General features: G+C 44.7%; 1 protein-coding gene across 3 annotated transcripts in view; it reads left to right on the top strand.

Annotated features, from left to right (window-relative positions):
* Nucleotides 1-16,637, top strand: part of SOAT1 (sterol O-acyltransferase 1) — a 1,410,727-nt gene that overhangs the window by 1,225,979 nt on the left and 168,111 nt on the right. For all 3 annotated transcript variants that reach the window (XM_044085246.1, XM_044085245.1, XM_044085244.1), the window contains exon 13: nt 1,026-1,124. In XM_044085246.1, the coding sequence (XP_043941181.1) occupies nt 1,026-1,124 (99 nt within the window). The remainder of the gene's footprint in view (nt 1-1,025; nt 1,125-16,637) is intronic.

Genomic DNA, 16,637 nt, shown 5'->3' on the forward strand with positions numbered 1-16,637 from the left:
GCGAGTGTATGGATATCTGTCCACACCTGTGAAGCTGGTGTATGGATATCTGTCCACACCTGTGAAGCTGGTGTATGGATATCTGTCCACACCTGTGAAGCTGGTGTATGGATATCTGTCCACACCTGTGAAGCTGGTGTATGGATATCTGTCCACACCTGTGAAGCTGGTGTATGGATATCTGTCCACACCTGTGAAGCTGGTGTATGGATATCTGTCCACACCTGTGAAGCTGGTGTATGGATATCTGTCCACACCTGTGAAGCTGGTGTATGGATATCTGTCCACACCTTCTGTAGGCATTACTGACTGAACCTGAAGTCTAGAAATAGTGCAGGTTTCATAGCACCTGTGCTAAACAGTGTGCTCTGTAACCTCCTTCCCTAGGTCTTTGCCTCCCTGTACTGTTTTGTGTTTTCCTATTCTTCAGAATGTATTGCAGCGCAAGGGTCCTTGTGAACATGCACTTTTGTGTGAAGGTACTCTCTGTGCCCTCGTATGCTGCAGTATATGATGATTTACTACAATAGAAGCTCCCACATCATCACTTGACCCGCTTGCTAAGAATCTTGTATGGAATAAGATTATCTTGTTCTTGCATTATGAAGTATATAGGGGCGTGTAACTCCCAGGGCTGGCTACCTTCACTTCATTTTTTCCTGGAACATTAGTCTGAAGGGGCATGGTATGTCTGCTCTAAACTGTGTATTGTCAGTTTGTACCGCTATTGTTGAGCGTTTGATTTAACTTCCTCAGAAACAGCATAGTGACGCATTTAACTTCTGTTTTGCAGTGCCTGCCATAAAGTCATCAGTAATCAGACATATGTCAAGGTACTTATGCCATGATAAAGCAAAGGTTAGCTGTTGCATAGGCTTCCAAAGGTATGCTTGAGAAGAGCTGGTTGATGAGAAGGGAGCTGTTAATATTGTTAAAATGCCTCTTATTTCTAATAATTGTAACTGTTCTTAGGAAGTCTGTTTAGACAAAAAAAATTCAACTTTTACACTTCTTGTCATTTTTAGGATTGGTGGAATTCGACATCGTTTGCCAATTACTACAGAACGTGGAATGTGGTGGTCCATGACTGGCTCTACTCTTATGTGTACAGAGACTTTCTTTGCGTAAGTAGAGAGAATTGTTTTCAGATGTTTGCTTCTAACCTTTAGTTGCTGATTTTATTGGAGAAATTACCACAAGTGTCGGTGAAGACAAAGATCCTGTATTTCTTACTGGGCATAATCAGAAGACAGTCTACTTTACTGTACAACCACATCATTGTGTGTAGCACACGACTTAAAAGAGGAATATTTTTATATGTTTATCTTCCAAATGCAGGCTGTAGTATTTAAGATTGTGATGTCGGATTTGTGATAGGGCAATTTATTTAACTATTAACGGATTTCTGGGCAGTGGTTTCTAAATCCTGCTGAGGACTTTCTAACCGCCACAGCCATGACTCTTTTAGTCTTCTTTCCTGCTCAGTGTGAGAAACTGCTGAGCTAAAAAAGAAAGGTAAGTCAAATTTAAGAAATGTAAATATCCTGCAGAGAAAAGCCTTTGGTGTACCCCTGCATACTGTAATTAAAACTTGACGGTTAAAATTTTTGTTTCACTGCTCCAGGCTGTGTGGTCATTTCTGATCATTGGTCACTGTCTTTGTAGAATTTTTCATATTCTCCCCTCGTCTGAAGAGGTTTTCTCTCCACACTGTTTTCTTCCATCTCCCAAAACCGTAATGGTTGGGTGGCTGCTGTAAATGCACCATATATCTTACGTTTCCCTTGCTCTTTATTTATTTATTTTATTTGACATTTGCTTACTGGGAAAGTGGAGGCCCTGGGAGAAATGCTCCAGATGCATGTCTGTGTAATGTGGGAGGAAACCCACATGAATACAGAGAGGGCATGCAGACTCAGCACACAAGGCACCCCAGTTGAGAATCAAACCGGAGAACCTCTTGCTGTGAGGTGACAATGCAAACCGCTGTGCCACTGCGCCTCTTGCAACCAAAGTTGTGACTGAACAAGGTCCTTGAAGGACCAGTTCATAGGTAAGTACTAAGCTATCTGCCCAAGGACATTTATAAGCCTAGTCAGAATGTGTTGGCTTTCGCCACCCCCTTAGATTAGTTCCCTGTGCCTCTGTCCAGCAGAGCCATTAGTTCCCAGCGCCGTTGTCCAACAGAGCCACTGCAGTGATCCATGGGGTAAATTTTCTGTTTCCCATCCACCCGTCAAGGTTTCTCTTGAAGAGTGTTAGTGAGGGGCTCTGCCTGATGTATATTGGAATCCTGTTCCAAAGCATGGGGAGTCTCTGGGATAGGAATCTATCCCTCCAGCATGTCCTATTTATCGTTGTGGTGAGGTTTATATCTCTAGAGCGTGTGGCTCTCCGGGATTTGTTTTTTTAGGTGGAGCATATCCATCAATTCTGGGTTGGATATGGCCTTGTATGTCAGGCAGAGATCACCTCTGAGTAAGCGGTATGCAAGCGAGTACAGCTGGAGATTCTTGAGTCGGGCTGCATAGGGCATCTGTTTGAGGCCAGTAATCCTCTTGGTGAGGTACTTTTGTGGTCTTTCCAGCTGTTGCAGGTGTCTTGTAAGGTACATCCCAAATGGGGCATTGTATTCTATGATGGTTTTAATGAGTGATGAGTAGAGAGGCACAATGACCTCTTTTGTTCTAGATGCGAACCCTTTTGTGATTAGGTGGGCCACATAGAAGGATTTTCTAACCACCTTGGCAATATGATTGTCAAAGGAGAGATTACTATCTACTTGGGTCCACAGATCCCTTATTACATTTTCTGTATTTAGGGGACTACCACCTATGTGGTAGTTTGCAGTTTTTTCCAAAGGGGATGACTATGCACTTTTTGGCGTTTAGCTTGAGGCCATGATTTTGACACCAGGTATCCGTCTCAGGGCGACCCATCTGGAGGGTGTTTGTATTAGCCAGAGAATCTGTTATGGCCCCTAGTTTGTAGTCTGTGAACTTGGTCAGCCATACTCCTCCTATGCTTCACCACACAGTAAGAAGTAATATCCAAAAAACGACCCAGCCAGTAAATCCAAAGATTTATTTTCGTAATACCAAAAACTGACTTCTCAGAGAAGTCAATTTTTGGTATTACGAAAATAAATCTTTGGATTTACTGGCTGGGTCATTTTTTGGATAGTCCTCCTATGCTTGCCTGTAACTCTGAGAAGTATATACTGAACAGGAGGGGTCCTAGGACTGAGCCCTGGGAGACGCCACTTGTAACCGGTTTAGAGTCGGACGTAGAGCCTGCAACTCTCACCATGTGGGTTCTATCCATGAGCCAGTTGGCAAACCATCTCGCGGCGTAGGGGTTTATGTTCAAGCTGGTGAGCTTGTCTATACTAGAATGGGGAATGGTGTCGAAAGCCTTTACGAGGTCTAGGTAGGCTGTGTGGACCTCCTTCCCTCATCTAATGCCTTGGTAACCTTCTCAAAGAAGTCGACCAGGTTTAGGAGGCATGATCTGCCCTTAAAAAAGCCAGAATGGGTAAGGGTCCAAGGTTTGGAGGTTCCCAATGTCTCTGTTAATGAGTTCCATGATGATGCGTTCCATAGCCTTGCAGACCAGGCTAGTCAGGCTTATAGGGCGATAGTTCCCAGGGTCTGTTGTGGCTCCACCTTTGTGGAGCGGGATAACTGGTGCTGTGCGCCACTGTGTGGGTACGTAGTCTGTAGAGAGGCTGAGTTTGAACAGTGTGTTTAGGTGAGGGGTTAGTTCATTTTGGAGCTCTTGTAAGACACAACCTGGGACACCGTCAGGTCCCATTGAAGCTGTGTTTTTGGCTTTGGCTATGGCTGTTTTAACCTGTGTGTTGGTGATTGATGGAGCCCTACATTCTTCTGGTATTGTTATGGGCCCTTTAGGGGGTGAGAGGGGGGTGAAGTTTGCACTAAACCTGTCTGCCAGAATGTTGGCAATTTCAGTCGGTTCAGTGTATTTTGTGCCATTCTGCACTAATTCAGAGCAGATCTGAGAGTTTCCACTTAGGTTCTTGACATAGCTAAAGAATGCTTTGTGGTTATCTTTGGAGTCATTGGCAATTTTTCTTTCGAAACTAGCCTTGGATGATTTAATGAGGGATCATAATTTCTTACTGATACTGATCAGGGACGTTTTTCCTTCTTGGGATTTTACTCATTTCTGTACTAGTTTCCTCTTTCTGTTGTATAGCTTGTTTATGACAGGGGTCAACCAGACTGGTTTCCTTTTCTTGGAGTGAGTCTTGGTTTTACTTGGGATAGCACGATACATGCATTCCTGCAGATGCTCATAGAGTGCCTTTGTAAAGGTTTCAGCAGCTGGACAGCATTGCCCTTTAGTACAGGGGCTGTGAACCTTTCCACCTCGGTCTTAAGTAACGTGAAGTTTGCTTTTGAAAAGTTTTTCACGGTGGTTTCCTTGAGTGAGGGTGGGGGCGGAATGTGGATATCCAGAGTGATTAGTCTATGGTCTGATCTAACCAGCGAGGGGTTGACCTCCGGTGTGGAACACCGGTCACCCATGTTCGTGATGACCAGGTCCAATATGTTGTTCCCTCTGGTGGGGGTGTTGACCAGTTGATCCAGGGCGTTTGAGTTTATAAATTCTAGGAAGCGTTGGGCAAGGGAGTTAGTACTTGAGTAGTTCTCCCAGTTTATGTTTGGGTAATTTAAATCACTCAGTATTAGGGTGTTTGGTAGGACCTTCATATTTCCCAGTGTCTCCAGAAATGCAGAATGGGGGTCGTGGACCATGGTGGGTGATATGTAGCAAGCTACAATTTGGATTGCAGTTTTGCCCGTTGTTAGTTGCACATGGACAACATGCATATTCAACTGGACGTATAAGAGAATTTAAGTACCTTTATCTGCACTTTTTAAAAAAAAAAATACAGTATTTAATTTGATTTAAACTGTGTTGAAGGAATATTTAACTGAACTGGCAGTTATTCTGCTCATCAGTAACTTGAACTGAAGCTAGTGTTTGCTGAATTTTGTTATTTGCTAGTTATTACAGGTGTGGGGGTAGCCACATTCTTTGATTTCCTGTCCTTGCCTATTTAAGTGGTGCATTGTGAAAAATTTTCTGCTTAAAATCCTCAGCTTTGGCCGGCTATGAACTTGGTTATATTCAGCTGGACGTATAAGAGAATTTAAGTACCTTTATCTGCACTTTTTTAAAAAAAAAAATACAGTATTTAATTTGATTTAAACTGTGTTGAAGGAATATTTAACTGAACTGGCAGTTATTCTGCTTTTCAGTAACTTGAACTGAAGCTAGTGTTTGCTGAATTTTGTTATTTGCTAGTAATTACAGGTGTGGGGGTAGCCACATTCTTTGATTTCCTGTCCTTGCCTATTTAAGTGGTGCATTGTGAAATATTTTCTGCTTAAAAACCTCAGCTTTGGCCGGCTAAGAACTTGGTTATATTCAACTGGACGTATAAGAGAATTTAAGTACTTTTATCTGCACTTTTTTTAAAAAAAAATACAGTATTTAATTTGATTTAAATTGTGTTGAAGGAATATTTAACTGAACTGGCAGTTATTCTGCTCTTCAGTAACTTGAACTGAAGCTAGTGTTTGCTGAATTTTGTTATTTGCTAGTAATTACAGGTGTGGGGGTAGCCACATTCTTTGATTTCCTGTCCTTGCCTATCTAAGTGGTCCATTGTGAAATATTTTCTGCTTAAAAACCTCAGCTTTGGCCGGCTAAGAACTTGGTTATATTCAACTGGATGTATAAGAGAATTTAAGTACCTTTATCTGCACTTTTGTTTAAAAAAAATACAGTATTTAATTTGATTTAAACTGTGTTGAAGGAATATTTAACTGAACTGGCAGTTATTCTGCTCTTCAGTTATTCCCAACCACCCTCCCTGTTTTTGTTTTGGTGTTAATCTTAGTGGCCTGGAAACTGCCCGCCCCTCAGCCTGCCTCTGGGCTCATCTCATTTGCTCACTCAACTGAGTGCAGTGAGATCATATTCTGATTTCAGGCACTCCTACTGTGTACAAAGAGAGCATCTGGGAAACAGACAAAAAAAAATTAAGCTTATTTCCTGCCTTTCCTGTTAAGTGGTATAGACTATTTGTAGGCTTCTGAGCCCCCAAGCCCTTCTGTGTTTGAGGGAAGCCTTCTAGCTTGTTTTTTTTCTTATAACTAGCCAGTTTTCTAGTTTCAGCACTCAAATCTGTTTCTTTGATCTCAGCACTTGTTCAGATAAAAAAAAAAAAACATTTCATCTGCTTTTACTGTACTTGTGTTTCTACCTACTTCATTTTACTTTTGCATCATCTTAAAAATACTCAATTGTATTTATTACTGCTTGGTGTAACTCATTCTAAGCCTTTTGGTTTAAACACTTGGGCTTCGGACCAGTTGTTTTGCACTGAGAGGGTTTGTGGTCTGCACTGTTGTGGCAGAACAGGTAGCTTACATCCTTCTAGGTTGGGAACTGCTGATTGAGGGCTCAGTGTCTGTTATTCTAAAAGTGTATTAATCCTGGTTTAAGCACTTGGGCTTTCAGGCCAGTTATTTTACATTAAGAGGGTTCGTGGTCTGCACTCTTGTGGCAGGAGAGGCTGGACTCTGCCCTTCTGAGCTGGGAATTTCTGGTTAAAGGCTTATAGTGCATGCATATCTGAACTGCTTCTTACTGAAGTTGGTGCGCCTTGTTTGCTGTGGCATAGACTGGATTCGGGCCTGCTGGATCTAGCTTTGTTTGTGTAACTTTAGCACTAATCCAGACATTCTCTAAAGTATTCAATTGTATTTATTACTGCTTGGTTGTAACTTGATTAAAGTGTAGCTATCATTCTAAGTCTTTTGGATTAAGCACTTGGGCTTCAGACCAGTTGTTTTACATTAGGAAGGTTTGTGGCCAGCACTGTGGTGGCAGGACAGGTAGCTTTCATCCTTCTAAGTTGGGAACTGCTGATTGAGAGCCCAGTGTCCAAGTGTATTAGTTCTGGTTTAGGCATTTGGGCTTCAGGCCAGTTATTTTACTTTAAGAAGGTTTGTGGTCTGCACTCTTGTGGGAGAAGAGGCTGGACTCTGCCCTTCTGAGCTGGGAATTTCTGGTTAAAGGTTTATAGTGCCTGAATATTTGAACTGTATCTTACTGAAATTGGTACACCTTGTTTGCTCTAGCATAGACTAGATCCAGGCCTGCTGAATCTAGCTTTGTTTATATGCTTGTTGTTTGTTTGCTTGTTATTTCCTGGAAGCTAATTCCACCTAATACGCTTCTCAGCTTCTGTGGATCACTAGTGATATCTGCATTGCTTACTGTACTTATTTCCTTGTTTCACTTGAAAGAAAGTTACTGTTTGTCGTTTTGCATTTAGTTACTTGTAACACATTGCACTCAAGTTACCTGGCACTTGCTCACTAAAGCAATTATATAAGTCAGCACTAAAAATTAAAAGCACTACACCCTCACTCCCCACTGGCCCTTGTTTTCAATTATTAAGGAATTCCCAATATTATTCTAGCATGTCCAAAGGTCAGTTGTCAGTCTCCTCTCCGGTCCAGCTGGTGAATCTGGGAATCTTGAGGCAATGTTATAACTGCCTCATGTACACAGACAACCGTCTCCTCCTCCCACATAACACAAATACTTACGAGAGATGCAGCTATTTAGCCAAACTGGAGGCTGAGCTCTCTCAACTCAGGACTGGCAAGACCAGACAGGAGGAGAAGGCAACTACACACACCACAAAACCAGCCTCACATAATGCTACCACACCACTGAATCAAACACATAAACACACAAAGACATACTCAGAGGCTCTGAGTAAAAATTTACCTAAACAGCAGAGGCCTCCAAAGCAGACACCCAAACAACTGCTACCTCAAGACACCCCACAAGCAACACATAAACCACAAAAGCAGTGTGCAAAGCAGTCACAGCCCTTAAGGACAAATACACCAAACATACTTGTCATAGGTGACTCCATAGTCAGACACACTGACGTCCCACTCACCAGGCTGAACAAGGAGAGGGTCACAGTAAGCTGCCTATCGGGCGCTAGAATCCACCACATAACACCAGCACTCGGGTCACTCCACGGCAAATACAAATATGACACAGTCATTGTCCATGCTGGTGTGAATGACCTGAGATGTACCTCCCTGGACTACATGAAAAGAGACATAGAGGAGCTCTCTGATTATGTAGCCCAGGCAGGTATGACCCTGACCCTGAGCAGTATCCTTCCTTCACCAAGAATGATGCCACAATATAGAGACAAGATGATCAGCTTTAACAATTGGCTTAATGTCTGGTGTCATTCAAAGGGGACCCAGTGTCTGTCTGCCTGGGATGACATGCTTGACATGCCACGCTGCTTTGCAAGGGACGGCTTGCACCTGTCTCCCCTGGGATTCCGGATATTGGCTAAGGCTCCTGCCACCCCCATAGTGCCTTTTTTAGGCAAGGCTCAAATTCTAAACCTACCACCCTAGAAAACAAAAATGGGAAGAAACTGAGGGTAATGCTGCTCAATGCCAGAAGTCTAAATCTCAAAATGCATGCACTCGAGGCCCTTCTCAGTATGGACAACATTGATGTCTGTGCTGTAACTGAAACCTGGTTCAAGGCTCCTGAGAGCACCCCGGCACTATTAGGTTTTACCTCATATCATGCGTTCCAACCCCAAAACCCGGACCACACCACAAAAGGAGGGGGTGTATCCATATTCATAAAGGATACCCACACCTCCAGGTTGGTGGCAACGCACGACGCTTCGGAAACCATCCAGGTGCAACTAACCATAGGCAAAACTGCTCTACAAATTGTAGCATGCTACAGGCCATCCTCTCAAACTCAGGAACCCCACACAGCCTTCCTGAAGACACTGGAGGGTATAAATGTATCTCCAAACACCATCATATTGGGTGACTTCAACTACCCGAATATAGACTGGGAACATTACTCAAGCCCTAACTTTCTAGCCCAACGGTTCCTGGAGTTCATAAATTCAAATGCCATGGAACAGCTAGTCACTGTTCCCACGAGAGGAGAAAATATACTAGATCTCATTATCACAAACATGGGGACAAAATGCTCCACACCGGAAGTATATCCCTCATTGGTGAGATCTGATCATAAACTAATCTCACTGGAAATCCACATCCCGCCCCCACCTCAAACAAAAAAGACCACAGTGAAGAACTTCTCTAAAGCAAACTTCACACTACTCAAGACTGGTGTGGTATCCTTCAAGGCCCCTGAGCCAGTGGAAACCACAACCCAAGCTGGAAGCCCTTACAAATGCCTTCTATGAACACCTCCAGGACTGCATGGATCAGGCAATCCCAAATAAAACCAAGACTCTTTCCACAAAGGGCAAACGTCCAGTCTGGTGGACCCCAGCCATTAACAAACTTTACAATAAGAGGAGAAAGCTATTACATGATAGAACAAAATCCATAAAAGGGAAGTCACCCTGATCATTATTAGTAAAAAAATACGAGCACTCATAAAATCAACTAAGGCCAATTTTGAGAGAAAAATTGCCATGGATTCAAAGGGCAATCATAAGGCCTTTTTCAGCTATGTTAGGAACCTGGATGGAAACTCCCAGATATGCTCAGAATTAGTCCAAAATGATACAAAAATCACTGAACCCACAGACATTGCCAACATACTGGCAGACAGGTTCAGTGCAAACTTCAACCCCCCTCTCCCCCCCCCTAAAGGAGAGATAACTATCCCAGCGGAGTGTAGCCTCCCAGACATCTCAAATGCGCAGGTGAAAGCTGCTCTCTCTAAAGCTAAAAACACAGCAACAATGGGACCGGATGGTGTCCCCGGCTGTGTGCTACACGAGCTAAATGAGGAATTAAACTCGCACATAAGGCAGCTGTTTAATCTCAGCCTTACCACAGGATACATGCCCAAGGAGTGGCGTATGGCAACTGTGGTCCCACTCCACAAAGGCGGTGCCTCTACGGACCCTGGTAATTACCGCCCCATAAGCTTAACAAGTCTAGTCTGCAAAGCTATGGAGAGGATCATAATGGAGCTCATAAACAAAGATACAGGGGACTTGCAGACATTGGACCCGACCCAGTTTGGCTTCGTCAAGGGAAGATCATGCCTTTTGAACTTGGTCGACTTCTTCGAAACAGTCACCAAGGCCATTGATGAGGGAAAGGCAGTCCATACACCCTACCTTGACCTTGCAAAGGCTTTCGACACAATACCCCACTCGGGTATTGTAGAAAACTTACCAGCTTAAATGTAAACCCATATGTCACAAGATGGGTTGCAAACTGGCTTAAGGACAGAACCCACAGGGTTAGAGTTGCTGGCGCTATGTCAGACTCCAAGCCGGTCACAAGTGGTGTCCCACAGGGCTCGGTCCTTGGCCCCCTATTGTTCGGCATCTACTTCTCAGAAGTACAGGCCAACATGGGAGGACTTTGGCTGACAAACTTTGCAGACGACTGCAAACTGGGCGCCATAGTGGAAAGTGCATCGGACACGGATATCCTTCAGAAGGGACTCACGGAAACAGATAGCTGGTGCCAGAGCCATGGCCTGAAGTTAAACGCCAAAAATGTATAGTCATACCCTTCGGGAAAAACAAGGTAATCCCAAGCTACCATATAGGTGGCAATCCACTAAGCACAGAAGAGGTTATCAGGGACCTGGGGACCCAGGTTGACAGTGGCCTTTCTTTTGACACTCACGTTGCTAAAGTGGTTAGAAAGACCTTCTACATTGCCCACCTGATCATGAAGGGATTCACATCCAGATCTAGTGAGGTCATTGTTCCCCTGTACTCTTCACTTATCAGACCAATGATCGAGTACAATGCCCCATTCGGGATGCATCTCACCCGACATCTGCAGCAATTGGAGAGACCCCAAAAGTTCCTCACCAAAAGGATAAAGGGACTCCAAAATCTGTCATATGCTGCCAGATTGAAGAAACTCCAGCTCTATTCAGTCGCATACCGTCTGCTCAGAGGTGACATGTGCCTGACATACAAGGCCATATCCAACCCGGAATTAATGGACATGCTCCACCTTAAAAAATCCAAATCCACCAAAACCACTAGAGCAAGCGACTTAAACCTTAGCACAGATATAAATAGGACGTGCTGGAGGGATAGATTTATCACTCAGACTCCCTATGCTGTGGAATAAAATCCCGGTCCATGTGAGGCAGAGGACCTCGCTGGCTCTGTTCAAGAGAAATCTTGACCTGTGGATGGGAGATCGTAGGTTTACCCCGGGAATCATCTCTGTGTCACTGCTGGACAGAGGCACAACAAACTAATGGGCACAGTATTTTTTCATATAAGGGGTGGCGTAAGCCACAAAAATTTGGGCTAGGCTTATAAATGCCTTAGGGCAGATAGCCTAGTATAAACCTATGAACCTATGGATGATCTCTGATGCATTGTGCTGCGCCACTAACCGGAGGTGTGGGTATCCTTGATGAATATGGATACACTCCCGCCTTTTGTGTTTCGGTCCTGGTGCTGTGGCCGAAAGGTATGGTATGAGTTATAGCCTAGTAGTACTGGGGTGCTCTCAGGAGCCTTAAACCAGGTTTCTGTTACTGCACAGATGTCGATGTTCTCCATACTGAGGAGTGCCTCGAGTGCATGCATTTTGAGGTTTAGACTTCTTGTGTTGATGTCAGATGTCCTTCAAGGATGCATCTGCAGTCATCACATATGGGTTGTCCTGCCTCAGGCAGCCCTTCGGTCGGCCGGATTCCAAAGTCTGGGTCCGGCGTCGGCTGATGTCGCCCCTTCCCCGACGTCAGAGTGCCTGGGGTATAAAAGCGTCAGCCAACGCCAACTTCCTCAGTTTTTCTTAGCCCGTGGTGCCCGAAGCAGAAGCAGTTCGCAAGTGCCGGTCGGCCAGCTCCTGTAATTCAGCTAAACCGAAGACTTCAAAAGCTAAGTACCCCATTGGGGACTCTTTCTTGCCTCAGCCGATGTCAGATAAAATTAATAATTGCTTAACTTGTGGGAAACAAATACCTCATAAGGATTTCCACTCTTACTGCCTACCTTGCCTAGGCCCAGACCACGACGTCTCGGCCTGTTCCGCCTGTGCTTCCTTCAACCAACGCACTCTAAGACGTCGGTCGGAGTTTGCAGAGGAATTTTTTGGGGGCTAGTTTTGCTTACAAAATGCCGTCGGAGACTCCGACTTCACATTTAATAAAGACACGGAAGGACAAGGGCCGACACACGCGGTCCGCGGTTTCGGCTGAAACCACGGCCAGGCCTACCACGAGTGTCTTGGTCTCGGCTGAAACCGAGTCCTTGGTACTACCGTTCACCGAAACCGTACAACCGACAACCTCGGCCCCGGAGGCCACTACTGTATCGGTTGTTGAATCTCCATTGGAATCTGGTGTCCAGGAACCTTCCGACACCATTCCCCTTAGACAAAACTACACCAGCACGTGGTGCAGCCAGGCCTCCTGCATCCATGTCTATTAAGGCATTCTTTAGGGCTAAAGCTGCTAAACACTCAAAATCTATGCCTCCCAGGGTTATCCCTCAGGGACCTACTACAGGTTCTCAGATCCTTAGTCTAGCAGAGGACCTTATTTCATTAATTAGGGGCTCTCAGCCTCATCCAGACAGGGGCTCTCAACCTCCTACAGAAAAAAGGCCCAGGGTTGAGCCCTCTGATCCCCTCTCCTCAGATGAGGCCTCTGATGGCTCTGCTCTCTCGGACTACCAGGAGGAGGCTTTTTCGGCCTACGAGGATTCAGATGCAGAGGAATCTATCCCTTCGGCCTCCCCTGAAGAACTGTCTTTTGGGGAAACTCTGCACATTATGAGGGAGCATTTCCAATGGCAGGGCCAGGAATTCTCTGATTCCAGGAAGAGATTAAGGACCTTCTTGCATTTGCCTCAGCATAGACCTTTGGCTATTCGCCCTGTTTTGAATGTCATTGATGATGTGTACTCTGAATCTAGCACAACCCCTGACACTCTCCCTCCGGCTCCTGCCAAACCCGATAGGTACTACAGGGTCCCGGAATCACATCTTTTCCTTTACAAGGCCCACTCTGCTGATCCAGACACTATTTCCCAGGGCCCTAAAGGGGTTGCAGCTGTCACTACAAAAAATCCACTCCCCTCTGAAAGGGAGTCCAGGGCTTTAGAGTGATGGGGTAAAAAAGTGTATACTTCTGCTACCCTTTCTATGAGGGCTTTAAACTGTCAATTTCATATGATACAGTACCAAGAATATTTGTTAGATGAATTGCATAAAAGCTGTCTTCACCTGAACCCCTAGATCGCAAATCACTTCAGGATCTGGTACATAACTCTCAACAGGTTAGCAACCATTTCTTGCAGTGTGGTTATGATGCATTGGAAGCTTCATGTAGGTCAGCTATGACAGGTGCAGTCATACGTAGGCATGCTTGGCTGAAGGAACAATCTCTGCCAGACCATGTTAAAGCAAAGCTTCTGGATGCTCCACTGGAAAAGCAAAAGTTATTTGGCTCCACTGCTCAGGAGGTCTTAAAGAAATTTGAAGAAAAGGCAAAATCTGTACAAACAGTCAAAGATTTTATGCAAGTCCAACCACCGAGAATCAGCAGAAATTGGACTTCCAAGAACTGGTCCTTTCCAGACACAGACAGATTTCAGAGAGGCAAGAACAGGCATGCCAGAGGTAGAGGGCAAGCTAGAGGTTCCTACAGAGGACGTCAATGGCAGCCTCCCAACCAGAGAGGTAGTGCAGGGCCTACAACTGCTGCACAAGGACAGACTCAATGACTTTACTTTGACACCGCCAACCAGGGCTCAATTGGAAGCACCTTTGGGCGGAAAGCTTTCCTTATTTTCAGAAAATTGGCACATTATTACAAGGGACAAATGGACACTACAAATAATAGACAAAGGATACAGGTTCCATTTCCACACATTACCGAAAAGAAAAGGCATGCCAGACCTGCCACCAAATCAAAGGGCAGAGGCTTTGAAACAAATCTCCAACTTAATGAAAATGAAAGCAATAGAAAAGGTTCCTCTCGCAGAACAAGGCCAAGGATTTTATTCCAGACTCTTCCTTGAAAAGGAAAGCAATGGAGGCCTATTCTCAACTTGTCCGCACTAAATACTTATCTCATTGTGCCAAAATTCAAAATGCTGACTCTACAGCAACTCCTTCCCATGCTGGGCAAGGGGTCTTGGCTGGTAACTCTGGACCTCAAGGAGGCATACCTGCATGTCCCTATCAGACAAAGCTGCAGAAGACACCTCAGATTTCTTGCAGGTTCAGAGCATTATCAATTCTCAGCATTGCCCTTTGGCTTATCTACTGTGCCCAGAGTATTCACGAAATGCCTGGCATCAGTAATTGCACACTGCAGACTTCAGGGGATGCAAATATACCCGTATCTGGACGACTGCCTTATACAAGTGGACAGCCAACAAATTTTGGTAAAACACTTGAATTATGCCATCTATCTTCTTCAGGCCTTGGGATATACAGTCAACATTCACAAGTCAAGACTTGTACCGTCCCAAAGAATAACTTTTCAGGGTGCGGATCTAGACACAACCACCCAAATGGCTTTCCTCACAGAAGAAAAACAAAACCAACTACCGGATTACTTCAAAAACCTGTCAAGACAAACTCAGCTGACTGCAAGGAAAATCCTGCAGGCCCTGGGTTACATGGCTTCTTGCATTCTTCTGATTCCTCAAGCAAGGCTACATATGAGGAAACTCCAATGGTACTTGAGGAGTTTATGGACTCAGCACAGTCACAGCTTGGAAACTTTGATACCACTCATCCCATGCCTTCAAAGGGAATTTCTGTGGTGGGCTCAAGCAAGCCAGTCAAACAGGGATTTGCCCTTCAGCAAACCAATAGCCAGCCAAACCATTACAACGGACGCTTCAGACCACGGATGGGGAGCGCACATGGAAGGAAGATGCATTCAAGGACTATGGTCACAAAAAGAGCTACGCATGCACATAAACCAAAAGGAAATGCTGGCAGTGATACATGCAATCGAGGCCTTCAACTTTTTTCTACATCAAGGCCACCTGCTAATAAGGACAGACAACACTACAGTTATGTGGTACATAAACAAGCAAGGAGGCACCCATTCCTACCCTCTTTGCAGACTGGCAATGAATCTATGGGAACTTTCCTTTACTCTCAATATACAGCTGCAATCCCAGTTTGTACCAGGAAAGGACAATATACTGGCGGACAGCTTAAGCAGGAACATCATGGATGCACACGAATGGATGCTGCACCCAGAAATCTTCCATCAGATAACACAATTATGGGGGAGACCAGACATAGACCTCTTTGCCTCCCCACACAATCATCAGCTGGAGAAATTCTGCTCAAGGACATACCACCCACAAACATGGAAAGTGGACGCCCTCTCTTTCAGCTGGAGAACTCTAACAGTGTATGCATTCCCACCTCTTCCATTAATGACCAAGGTCTTACTGAAGATCAGGGCAGAGCAGCCAAGAGTGATTCTGATAGCTCCGGACTGGCCAAGATAGCACTGGTACCCATTGCTAAAGAGCATGTCACGGACAAAACCATGGCTTCTGCCACAATGGCGGCTTCTCCTGACACAGCACAATTACAAAACTCTGCATTCCAACCTGAAAACATTACAACTAGCTGCCTGGAAAATACCTTGACTCATCACCAGGATAAGCTATCCAAGAGAGTGAAGGATATCATCATGGAAGCTCGCAGGCCTTCCACAAGAAAGGCATACTCAGCAAAATGGAAAAGATTTCACACCTGGAGCACCTCAAAGGGCCTAGATGCAACAGTTATGAACATGGCACATATCCTGGAATATTTGGCAGAAAATGCTCCACAATGGCCTGTCTTACTCTTCCATTAAAATTCATGTTTCAGTAATTTCAGCAGAGTACAATACTGATCCACCTGTCTTCTCTCATCCTCTGCTAAGACAGTTTCTAAGAGGAATTAAAAACATCAATCCTCCAAGGAAACCACCACTGCCTACTTGGGACCTTAACTTCGTGTTGGAAAAACTAACACTGCCTCCCTTTGAACCAGCAGCATCTGCAGAACTACAGTTCCTCTCTTGGAAGACTGCCTTCCTTCTGGCCATAACCTCAGCAAGAAGAGTATCTGAGTTACAGGCCCTCATGGCAGTACAGCCATTTCTTATTTTTCATCAAGACAGAGTCTCATTGAGAACCAGTCCTTCATTTATGCCAAAGGTGGTATCTAGGGTCTCATTAAACCAAGCTATTCACCTGCCTACCTTCTTTCCAAATCCACAAAACAAAGGGGAAAAGCTTCTGCACACCCTGGACATACACAGACAGTTGCGCTACTACTTGGACAGAAAAAAAATTACAGAAAAACTGACCAGTTGTTTGTAGCATATGCTGCTGGTGCACAAGGAAAAGCAATTTCAAAACAGACAATTTCAAAATGGATAGGGAATTGCATTGGTTCTGTTTCACCTTTCATGGGAAAACTGTGCCAGCTAACATTAGACCTCATTCGACCAGAGCCCCAACCACCTCCACAGCCTTTTTAAGAGGGTGGCTACCAAGGACATTTTAGAAGCTGCTACATGGAGCTCCGTGCATACAT

This window comes from Protopterus annectens, chromosome 10.part0 (assembly GCF_019279795.1).
Source record: "Protopterus annectens isolate FY-2018-M chromosome 10.part0, PAN1.0, whole genome shotgun sequence".
NCBI lineage: Eukaryota > Metazoa > Chordata > Ceratodontiformes > Protopteridae > Protopterus > Protopterus annectens.